The sequence below is a fragment of the Gobio gobio genome, assembly GCF_949357685.1.
Source record: "Gobio gobio genome assembly, chromosome: 1".
NCBI classification, from domain to species: Eukaryota; Metazoa; Chordata; class Actinopteri; order Cypriniformes; family Gobionidae; genus Gobio; species Gobio gobio.
The window spans coordinates 64,509,899-64,522,800 of record NC_137097.1 but is presented as its reverse complement, the minus strand read 5'-3'; the positions used below and the strand labels follow the sequence as shown (position 1 = coordinate 64,522,800).

The 12,902-nt window shown below is 38.1% G+C and overlaps 1 protein-coding gene across 1 annotated transcript in view; it reads left to right on the top strand.

Moving 5' to 3' along the window:
• The window catches only part of col5a3a (collagen, type V, alpha 3a), a 78,924-nt gene that overhangs the window by 15,065 nt on the left and 50,957 nt on the right, over window positions 1-12,902 (top strand). Inside the window, exons 2-4 of the mRNA XM_079811027.1 lie at window positions 6,141-6,308; window positions 6,417-6,630; window positions 7,839-8,001. Of these exons, the coding sequence (XP_079667153.1) occupies window positions 6,141-6,308; window positions 6,417-6,630; window positions 7,839-8,001 (545 nt within the window). The remainder of the gene's footprint in view (window positions 1-6,140; window positions 6,309-6,416; window positions 6,631-7,838; window positions 8,002-12,902) is intronic.

The window sequence follows — 12,902 nt, the reverse complement described above, 5'->3', positions numbered from 1 at the left end:
CAATCTTCTGTGCTCATTAGGACCTTCAATGCTGCAGAAATTTTTCGGTACCCTTCCACAGATCTGTGCCTCAATACAATCCTGTTTCGGAGGTCTACAGACAATTCCTTGGACTTCATGGCTTGGTTTGTGCTCTGTCATGCACTTTTAACTGTGGGACCTTATATAGATAGGTGTGTGCCTTTCCAAATCATGTCCAATCAACTGACTTTACCACAGGTGGACTCCAATCAAGTTGTAGAAACATCTCAAGGATGATCAGTGGAAACAGGATACACCTGAGCTAAATTTTGAGTGTCATGGCAAAGGCTGTGAATACTTATGTACATGTGTTTTTTTTCTTCCGTTTTTTTATAAAAATGTAAAAAATTGCTAAGATTTTGAAACAAATTTCTTTCACGTTGTCATTATGGGTTAATTGTTTGTGGAATTGAGGGAAAAAATAATTTATTTAATAAATTTTGGAATGAGCCTGTAACAGAAAGGGCCCTATCTTGCACCCAGCGCAATTGACTTTGTACACCGACGCATGTGTCATTCCTATTTTGCACCCGCGCAAAGCGCGCTTTTGCCTCCACAGAAGCACGTCGCTAAACTAGTGAATGAACTTGCGCTACCTGGGCGGTTCAGCGCAAAAAAGGAGGCGTGTTCCGGCGCAAACAATCCCTGGTGCTATTTTGCTGTTCCATTAAACAATTGCGCCACTGACCAGAAAAAACCTAGTCTAAAGTCAGTGGCGCGTTGCGCGTTGTTCATTATGCTATTTTAAGGGCGCATGCTTGACCATAATGTATAGCGTGCACAACGCGCATACACTTTGCTCATGTAATCTACACAGATGCAACAGTTATTTTTGCAAATCATAAATTGTTACACTAAAAAAATATTAACACATGAGATGACGGAAATCATTGTGGTGTGCCACGAAGATGTGAAAAAAATAGGCATAAATCTAGCTTACAAATGATTCAGGCTAATTGTAATAATTAAGGATAAGACCTGTTTGCCCAATAGTGGCAAGACTTATATGTATATAAGGACATCTGACAAATTGGTTTGTCCGTCAAGAACCAGGAAAAAAAATCGACTGAAAAACTGAAAAAACTGAAAGACTGAAAAAAAAAAGACTGTGAAATCACCTTTACCATAATGTACAACATTACAACTTCACTTCTCTGTCTTTCACTGCTCTTACAAGCATATCAGTGTCCTCGGCTGTGAACCGCTCCTGGCGTGCGCCTGGTAAATGCGCCATAATAATAGCAATCCATAATGGAACTTGCGCACCTGCTTTTAAAGGGAATGTTGGATGACGCTCGGATTGGTTTATTCACGTTACGCCCAAACCACACCTATGAATAATGAAGCTACTTCAGACCAACCCATTTTAGATTTGCGCCGGGCGCAAGAGCCATTTATCCCGCCGGGAAAATAGCAACAGCGCCGAGACCCGCCCACAAAGTTACTTGCGCTTCGTGCTTTGACACTTGCGTTTCAGATCGTTAAAATAGGGCCCAAAATGTGGAAAGAGTGAAGCGCTGTGAATACTTTCCGGATGCACTGTATCACTACACAACACCCTTAGCAACCACTCTTAGCAACGTAAACGTTTGTACTCATTGATATTGTTCATTAAAGCTTACTGTATTTTGTAGAGTATTGTGAGAGAGAGAGATTGAGTGAACGAGTTTATTACCTGCATTTAGATACAGCATTTTCCTTCAGGTCAGTCCTATGTTCATAATAAAAAATCAGTTTGAATGTCCGCTGCGATATCTTGTCCTTTTAACAGTTAAGGGGTTTTCCCGTACCCTGACACTGACAGCTCTAGTTAAAGCATTCGTCAGTTGCGTTTTGCTCCGTGTTCACATCACGTTTCAGTCCAATATAAAAGTCTTTATACTGACTACTGACTGACTTTATACTGAAAACAGTCTTTGCCGCCATCTGATGGCGTAATAATGTAACTTTTGTTGCTGTTCAGTGTGGGGGAATATTTTTTCCAGCGGAAGGAAGGATTTTAGTGATTTTACTTTGCATTAATACATATTTTATATTGTGTGGTAACACCACACTACTAAAACTACAGAAAACGTTCAGCTTTTTTTATTTTCAAAAACATCTCTTAGTATGATTTATAAGCTGTTTTCCTCATGGGGACGAAAAAATGTCCCCACAAGGATTCCAGATATTGCCATCTTTGTGGGGACATTTTGTCCCCATAATGTAGGGTTTACCAGGACAACACACACACACACACACACACACACACACACACACACACACACACACACACACACACACACACACACACACACACACACACACACACACACACACACACACACACACACACACACACACACACACACACACATTGTGTTTTCGTGTTTTATGGGGACTTTCCATAGACATAATGATTTGTATACTGTACAATCTGCATATTCTATCACTAACACTAAACCTACCAATCACAGAAAACTTTCTACATTTTCAAAAAACATAACTTAGTATGATTTATAAGCTGTTTTCCACATATAACTCAGGATTTACCTGAAACACACACACACACACACACACACACACACACACACACACACACACACACACACACACACACACACACACACACACACACACACAACTACAGCTGTTCAAAGATGATCAAGGCTGTGTTTATTTGATCAAAAATATGGTTAAAAACAGGATTTATACATTTGATATGTATTTCACAGGGTTTGTCAGGGTAATTTCCCTGTTTTGTCAGACTTCTCAATTGACTGGTTTTGGATTAAACAACAGTCAGAATGATGGTTTTGGGGAAGATGTGACTGAGATGTCGAGTCAAGATGTCTGACGCTTGCTAGGCCGACTCCTGTGATAATTGGGCCTATTTTGACGCAGATTACATGGCTGCTCAGACATATAAACACCACTGACTCACTGACCTGTTTCTGCATGTGCTTGTGTGAATGTGTCTACAAATGTAAGTGCACATGTGTATTTAAAAGAGAGCATAAGAATAAGTTATTGAAAGGAAAAAAAACATCAGCCCCATCAGTTGGTTGTATTTTCCCAATGGATATCCCACTTAGTTACACAGATATAGATTTACTGAACTGTCAAATACATTTCACCTCAGGCTGATGAACTTAAACCAGTGAATATTAACAGATGTGGCTGAGTTATTGGTGTTTGTGAGACAATGGGCATTGAGCCGAAAACTGTTTATTTACAAGGTCTTTGTAATGTAACAATTGGAAGATGAATTGACAAAGCCCTGTCTAAAAATGAGTACCTGATGTTTTCCATTGTGTTTGAGTCACGCCTGGTTTTCAGCACTGCCTTTTTACAAGTCTGTTGCCATGCTTTGAGCAAACCCAGTATAAAGGCATCTGCTAAACAAATAAATAATGTCATAAAATGCAGTACTCTTTTTTTCTCTTTTTTTTGGAGGCAGTTGGTTGGCATGGACAAACTCTTCCCACATGTTTAATTAACAGAGGAGAGAAAGGAGGGCCATGGAAACAGGAGGGCAATTTAAATGTAGGGTCCTTGTTGCATCTGACACACATGCCAAGGGTTGTGGTTAGGCAAACCGCAGTGAAATATCAGTAAAACATCAACAGCAGTTATTTATAAATGCCAAAAGTTATATCTTATAACTTTCCTGTGAATACGTTTCAATTGATCGTAAACATTAGACAGTGGAAGTCAGGGAGACATTTTTTGAAAGAGGTGCTGGCAGGTGTCAGCTGTCAGGTGTGTGTTTAACTATCTCAGGCTAGACTGTGTCATAACTCTATCCCATAATGACACCCCATCGATATCCAGCTGTGGCCTTGATTTGAACGGGACTTTATCTTGAAACTCCCAAGTAGATCGGCACACTTTGAGCTGGCTGAAAATCAGCAAACTAACGGCAGCCAAACTCTCAGCTTGTTGTTCGTTCTTGCTGTGACCCAAAGGGGATTGGCTTCGAGAATAATGCAGCTGCAGGGCCATCAGGCTCTAGTCCTTTGCTTCAAATTCCTTGTAGTGTTCCTAACTAGTATTCATTCAATACAGACACTTGTAACATTGAGTAGACTTTCCAGAACTTTTCTGACAAACAGCATAGTTCGTTGGCCTAGCCATACCCTTTTGAAAAAAGAAGTGCACTTAATTGTATTCAATTAATGTGCACTTGTAGTGTACTTCAAATTATAAAAAGTATATTTTAAAAAACTGTACTTGCAGATAATATAATATAATTTAAACAAAAGGTCACTTAAGTGTACTTAGAGTACACTGTCATGACTATGTTTCTTAGTTAACACCCTTAAGTGCACTTTTAAAAGCGACATTTAGATGAATGTAAATATGTGCTGCGTGCTTTCCTCTCAATAATAAAATAAACACACAACCAAAATGACAGCCGTTAAGAAAGCATGTGATCATTTCAACAGAGGAGGTCATTAAAATTACAGTGTTATGATTACAGTTTGATTATGAAGTATATTTGAGACTGTATAATCATAATAATAATAATAATTTGTTACATTTATAAAGCACTTTTCTGAGTACTCAAAGCGCTTTACATATGGAAGAGGGGAATCTCCTCAACCACCACCAATGTGCAGCACCACCTGGATGTTGTGATGGCAGCCATATTACCCCAGAACGCCCATCACACACCGGCTGATTGGTGGAGAGGTGACAGAGTGATGAAGCCAATCAGTATAGGGGGATGATTCGGAGGCCATGATGGACAGAGGCCAAAGGGCAAATTTGGCCAGGATGCCGGGGTTACACCCCTACTCTTTCATCTGAAGGACGGCGCTTGTTACAATACAGTGTCCCCATCACTATACTGGGGCGTTAGGACCCACACAGACCACAGGGTGAGCACCCCCTGCTGGCCTCACTAACACCTTTACCAGCCGCAACCTGGTTTTCCCAGGAGGTCTCCCAAACAGTTACTGACCGGGCTCAGCCCTGCTTAGCTTCAGTGGGAAATCAACCTGGGCTACAGAGATGTAGTTTGAATTAATCCCTTTTCTTTGCATGAAACATCAACATTACAGTACAGAATGGCTCTTTCGGCATTATCCTGAATATTGTATAGCTAAGCATTGATTTCATGTCATTGATTGGAAGAGAGGCTCTCGGGAGCGCACGTAAATGTCACATCCTGTTGATTTTCCTGGCAAAAACATCCCGAGTCCTTCACATAAAAATCCGTCTACAGGCTTTCATTGACAGCCTAAGAAGTCGGGGAAGGTCTTGTTTCTTAAGTTTCATTACAAGCTGTTCACACACTGGCAATAAAAAAGTGATTAATGCATGAAAATTCTTACATATGTAAGGAATAATTGACTCCGGGCCGTTGAATTATTAGAAAAGCAATGCACATCTGAGGTGGTAATGCGGTCACGACGTGAAGCTGATGGTTTTGTATGCTATAAAGACATTTGAAATAACTGAATCGTTTGGCGAAGTGATATGGAACTGTAATGCGGTCAAGACCTGCCTGGAACTACTTTAGCCGAGTGTTTCCCTGAAAATAATTGCACACCTAGAACCTTCGTCAACCAATCAGAATTAAACATTCAACAGCCCCGTAGTATAAAGCTCCTTTACCGTACATTTTATATATTCATGATTGAATCTTTTGTTACAGTTATTTTTATGTGTTGACTAACATACTAAAGCACAAGTAAAGTACTCGATTGTTATAATTTTAGCTGCATTGTGTTATTCCATATTACATTTAAAGTTAATATATTTTAAATGTACTAAATTGCAACTTCATCATTACAAATGTATGATTACAAATATATTTAAATACATGATATACAAGTTTCAATATATTTCACTTTAACCATATTTCAAAGAAAACAGAAGTAATAATGAAATTACATATACAGATGTACTTAAGAAAAGCAATCTAACTGTATATTTTAATTATTTTTCATTTAATTGCAATTCATATTCCAAAAACAATACATTCAGTTCTCACTTTTTTTCTTTTCAAGTATATTATTTCTGTAATAAGTTTTAAAGTACACTGAAGCGTACTTCATTTTCACAAGGGTAGTCTATGCTGGCTTAGAAAGGAAACTTCGTATGTTTAAATCCTTTCTCTCCTTTGTGTACAGCTAATCTGATCGATGTATTACGGGTACTGGATCTGTCTGAAGACATGGAGGGAGTGTCAGTAGAGGCCGGTCTGTGCACAGAGAGAAAGGACACATCAGAAACAGATATGGCTTACAGAATAGACAAAAAGATTCAACTCAGCGCCCCGACTAAACAGTTTTTTCCAGGTATGGACTCTTTGAAATGTACTTTCAGAACTTCTCTAGTATTTGAGGCCATTGTTCTTTTTTTCTGAAGTGTAAATTGTGGACAACGCTTTGATGTTTTCTTCATAGACTCTGCTTTCCCTGAGAACTTCTCTCTGATGACCACGGTGAAGGCTAAGAAGAACTCTCAGTTCTTCCTGCTGTCTTTGTATGATGAGCAGGGAGTCCAACAGCTGGGGCTGGAGATGGGCCGATCGCCTGTATTCCTCTATGAAGACCACCGAGGCCAGCCGGCTCCAGATCTCTACCCCATTTTTAAGAAAATCAATCTGGCTGATGGGAAGTGAGTGCTTTCATGCATTCTTAGTAGCCTTGGAGTGCCCTGAAGTTTTCTTTCTTTGAAAAACGATGAGATTTGCCATTCACAACCCATTTTACTTCCGTAATCTGATGTATTTCATAGTGAAACAGGATAAATGTTGGATAGGTAATAATAATAATATTTGGGCTATTGGTAAACATTATCCAGTAGCCCAAGGAAAATCACTCTAGAAGAAGGACAGGTTATCAAATTTTGAAATGTTGAACTGTTCACAGTAAGACAGAGAGCATGCATTTATGAACTAAATCAGATTTATTAAGCTTCTGCACTCAACAGTGGAAAAGCTGTTAGCTATCGTACTTAGATTAAATTTCATGCATGAAAATGTGTAAATTAAATGGGGATTGAGTGAGTACCAAACATTCAAAGACCTTATTTAATATCTGGTATTATTAATCATCTCAGCTGGTCAGATTATATATAATCTGCCAAGGTAAAATGCTGATTACACCTGATATTAATTGCATGTTCATGTAAACTGTGGCTGAATCCGAAATCGCCCTTTATACCATCAAATAGGGCATTATTTGAGGGGACAGCCATTTGTAGAGGTGTCTGAAACCACAGTGGACGTTATCAAGTGCACTCATTCAACGTTTTAGTGTTTATATACAGTGCAAAACAATATGTTCATAATTTTGAATATGGTTTGAGTGATTTGATCACAACATATTTTGGACTGCATGTAGACTTGTACTTTGTGCTGTCCACTTTAATCAGATCAGCTGAGATGGATGTTAATACCAGGTGTAAACAGAGAAAGTGAACTTGTTGGAATTAATGAAGTATTTTCACACTATACAGTTTTTATACACTACCCTGCCAAAAAAGAGACTTTTTTTATGTATATGAGTCATGCCTTGCATTCATTAATAAATTATTACTAGTAGACATATTTCAACATGTATAACTGTTGGAGGAAGATGTTTTGAAAAGTGGCTCTTGCAAACAAAATAAATGTTTCAACCAGGCTCCTGATGTGGCTCTGGTACTGCAGCGTCACTGTGCCCATTTATAGAATGTTGTTTCACATTTAAGCGACCCATAATCCACCTCTAATAGCCATGCTCCTGGAAGATTAGTAAATATCATTTTTACCCCTGGGTTAGCACTGGGATAAAGCTCTGCTGTTGTTGACACTGATTAACCCTGCTGTCATCTCTTCTCAGATGGCATCGGATAGCCTACAGCGTGGAGGGCAAGTCTGTTACACTCTACCTGGACTGTAAGAAGGTGCAGACGCTGGAATTAATGCGCGGAGACAACCCTGTGGTCAGCACTGACGGAGTCGTTGTTTTCGGGACACGGTTACTAGATGAGGAAGTTTTTGAGGTATGAATCATTAGAATTCCTGGTTTTTGGAATACAAGGGCATGTAAATGTTTTCCCATACACACAAATAGCCAGATTAGGACAGGTTAAAGGGTTAATTCCCCCAAAAATGAAAAAATAAAAAGAAGTTAATTATTCACCATTTACTCACCCTCATGTCGTTCCAAACCCTCTAGGCTTTCGTTCATATTCAAAGCACAAATTAATCTATTTTAACCCTTTTAATCGCTTTTTGTCTATGCACTCAACGTTCGTCACATATCACATTCAGCCACATAATGTTTATTTTAGGTTTCAGACATTTAAATACACATAAGTACTAGCAAAACAATATATTTATACCTTATAAAATACACAGTTGTACACGCACTCCCGGGAATGAGTTACTGTCAACAGTAAGAAAACGAAATCACCATGTTTTATGGAATAAAATGTTCTGTAAATCAAGTGTGTGATATATGAAAAAAAAAAAAAACGCTCTGTAAAAGCCTTCAGAATATAGATAGGAATATAACTGTAAATGTAAGTGCTACTGAAGTGCATATTTCTGGCTCAGTGCAGGAGAAAATTTGGTTAAAAAAAAAAAAAAAACGGCCTTTAAAGATATGGATTGATATTGAAATATACAGACACAAATAAAAAAAGTGTAATAAAATAAGCACTTAAATTGTGTATATACTTAAATTTGGAGATATTATTTCCATTAGTCTGAATTAAGACTAGGAAGCAAAAATGCTCCAAATCTCAATTTGAGCAGCTTGTGGTTTTGTCTGTAGTGTCTTGCCTTAAACGTAATCCAAAATGTCCAAACTCCATATTATTGTACTGTACATGTGTACTTCTAAGTAACAGTTATTTGATTAAATTTATCTCAAAAAGAAATGTCATTGTACACTGAAATCCCAATAAAAAATATTCAATTCAATTCAGCACATTGAAAATAAAGCTTTTGGGGATAATCAAATCTTTTTTGTGACATTGCTTTCTTTTAAAGCATCCTCCAATGATAACCATAATGTATCTGTATGTTTTACTTTTGTAATATTTACAATTCTTATTCTAAATTATGATTCTCATTACATCCTTATTAATGTAATAAGCTAATTATTAAAATAATTAGGTGAAATGAAATGAAAGACATTACAACAAATACTGCAATGATGTCAAATATTTTGCAATGTAAATAATATGTATTTATTTATTTTTGTAAATATTTATTTTTTATATTCAAATATCATTTCATCACTCTGTTTTTATATTCCTTCAACCCTCCTCTCGTCAAGGTCTTTATAAATACTGCAGTATATGCTCATCATACTCCCCTTGTGACTCTCAAACAAACAGCAAACAAGATATTTCTCTTGAGAGGTGACAAGAACTCTCAGATCAGTATAATTTAAGTTCATCCAAAATTCATATGTTTATTGCTCTGCTTTGCTTTAATGAGCAGTGGCAGTCTGTTCGTTTTATGTTTAACTGAATAGTTTGCAATAGAGTGGCTCAGAGGCAGTTGCCTGGGCTGCTAACATTGGGGTCTTGGCTTATCAGAGAAGGATAAACAGGGGCTGTCCAGGCTTGTTTCCACTGCTAGAGAATACCTGGAAGTACCACCCTGCTCCCTTTTGTTCTTTGTCCTTTTTTTGCGGGGGCTTATACTGCCTATACAGTAGAAGGCAAAATTTGTTTAAATCGGTGCTACCTGAATAGAGAAAAAAGACAAAACAAGTAGGAAAAAGTCAACACCCACAATGCACTGGGCATGTTGTCGCCCGAGGCCACTCGCACCAACCTGCTGCCGAATATGATTACCAGAGTCAAATACTTTCGTAGGAAATACTCTGTAGCAAACTTTTCGTCATAATGGTTTTGACTTGTATTGTTTCCGGGTGCAAGAATTCAAAGAGCAAACATTTAGCAAGTTACTGTCTGTTTCAAGTGAAGGATCCAATGTGTTATAGGCAGCACCTAAAGGCTGCAAAGAATCGTAAATACGGAAAGAACGCTGCGACAAAAAATCTGAAAAAGCCTCCTTCCCAGCAAGCAATAGCCATCATTTCACGGTCTCATTTAACTATAGACCCAATATAGTCCGGCTATGATGAGTGACCCACTTTTAGCTTGAATTTGGTTACATGACGTTTTTGCCCAAATAACTTGCGAGATGTATGATCTGCATCATGTCAACAGTGATTAAAAAGTGTTTGGTTTAATGTTCATGTTCTAGATGACTAGTCTATTCTTGGGCTATGGTTAGACGTCTATTCAATTTTCACTGACAGTCCAAATTTTGCCTTGTTTTAGCCTAGATGTCAGGGATGTGTTTGCACTGCTAGGCTATTGGGTGTCTTTTAAATGCAAGATTGCTTGCTGGGTTATTTGTAGCCAACATTTCTAACTGGATGACTGCTAACACAGTGTTTTAGGCCAAACAGAGGGGGGAAACTACAAGAGACTGCCGTTTTCACGAAAGCCCTGGGGCTGGAGGTTAAAAATCGCTGATGTTAGACTTTAAATGCAAACTTTACTGAAAAATTTAGATTCTGTCATGATGTACTCACCCTCATGTCAGTCCAAACTAGTCTTTCTTTAATCCGTGGAACACAAAAGATGAGTTTTTGAACATCCTGGCCAAGTGAATGAAGACTGGGGCGAATTAAGTGAATGAAAACTGTCAAGCTGTCAAGCTTTTTTATCAAAATGATAAAACAACAGATGCTACAACAGAAATCCAAGTTATTATTTAATGAAGATCTTGACGTGCACTTGTTCTCTTTCATGAGAGAATTAACAATGTCAGATTCATTTATTTTTTAAAGTCAGATCTTTTGGTCGATCCAGGTCTCAGTACCTGTCTAATTCAACCATGAATCTCTTCTGGTTCACAAGTCCAGTTCATTGATCTGGCTGTAGCAACTGGTTAACAGTGAAAGATAAACAGTGTATATGGACTTAAATTTGGGTCTGTTTTTCCCCCAAAGCTATCAGTTCAGAATATAGCACACAAGTCATAGAGACTATTAAAAATATGATATGTTTATTCAGCCTATTTTATAAGATCTCCATTATCTTCCCAAACAGTTCTGGAGTTTTCATGAGTTTTAACATTTGATAAATGTTGAGTATTGCGTGAGTTCAGATAAGCCTATATGACTCTCGTGGTGTTTATATAACATTCAGATGAATAAATTGATAAGTTTGAGCATGCACTGAAACTCCATGACTAATCTCATCTTGCTTGTGATTTATGGTTCTAGCTAGATATAGATTAGAATTGAAGACTCATCGCTGATTCTGGCTGTGTCCTCATGCTTATGTCTACTGGGCCTCAGTAGAGAGCACAGGGAGGGGTTGCACCCTCAGGACGTCAACTAACATTCTGGCCTATAAGGCTTTATGTAGCAAGCCACAGAAACACTGAGGGGATGCTATTGTCAGTCTAATGGACATTTAAGGGTCCTCTATCTGCTTCCACCACAAAAAAACAGATGTTTCTTCAAGTCCAGCGTAGCACACGCCACATGTCCTCCAGCCGCCCACTGCAATAACTTTCCCCCACAAATCCTCCCATGCAATACTGTACCTTTGCCTGTTGAAACCCCACCTGGGGAAACACAATTCCCATTCCAATCCATACTTGCCAAACTCCATCCCAAAACAATGTCTTATTGTTAACAAATACATTTAAGAGCAAGAAACCATATTAAGAGCTTTATTCAAAATAGATGTGTCTTTTCAGGCAGGGAGTCATCATGGCTTGTCTCAATACAGTATCATATGTCTACTAAAATGTATCTGGACATTTTTCTGTCCTTCACTGCTTTTGATATCACACAATCTTGCGTGTGTGGTTTTGTGGTTAGTTAATAAAATAACTTCTGTAAGCAGAATGGTTGTAACCAAATTAATAAATTAGTAATTTGGTCATTATGAAGAATATTTTTTCATTAAAGCACACATATTATGCTTTCTTTAGTATGTAATCAGCAGTGTTGACGCGCTACAAAGTAACGCGTTACTGTAATTCCACTACTTTTAGTGGTAACGCGCAAGTAACTAAATATTTTTTAAAATCAAGTAACGCAATTACAATTACTGAAATTTACATGAGTTCGTTACTCGCGTTACTCTCTTTTGTGAAAAATGAACGCTTGCACACAGCTTTAGCCTCTCAAATCAACACTTGACTTGTCTTGCCTATAATAAAATCAATAGATATCAAACACTTCAAGCATCACAATGTTAGTTTAAACTACTGTCACCACCACAGTAAAATGGCATTTTTTATAAGTTGAGGTTAGGCGTAGGCGCTCGCAAATGAAACGGGCTACACAATCAAATAAAAATAAAAACATGCAGGCTGTTTTACCATACACCTCTCCACAAAATGAATATAAATCCGATCTTCAATTCCCGCGCAATATGCACGTTCACGTCAATGAAAGCAAAAGATATGAGCTGCATTTTATGTATCAGTTAAAGGTCCCATGGCATGGCATTTTTCTATTATTTTATAGTGTTTCCTGAGGTGTACTTATATTGTTAGTATGATTTTTACATCATAAAATGTCATAATTTAGAAATAAAAGGCATTTTGTCTATACTGCTGTTTGCCCTGTGGCTGACTGCCCTGTTTCAAGAGGCGTGTCTGCTGTGAGACTTCAGTAAAAACACCCACTGTTGCGATTGGCTGACATCTTTGCATTTGAAATGAGCGGAGGGGGCGTGGTTTAACGAGGTCTACGAGGCACGAGCTGCTGCCAGAGAGACGGATGGACCTGAGTTCACTTCTCATCAGTTCTCTCAGCATGTCTCAGTTCAGGGTGAACTGTTGTAGTTACTAGAATATACGTCAGGTTATTCGTTTATTTCTAGTCGGAGGGGCTGTCACTCATGTCAGAAAG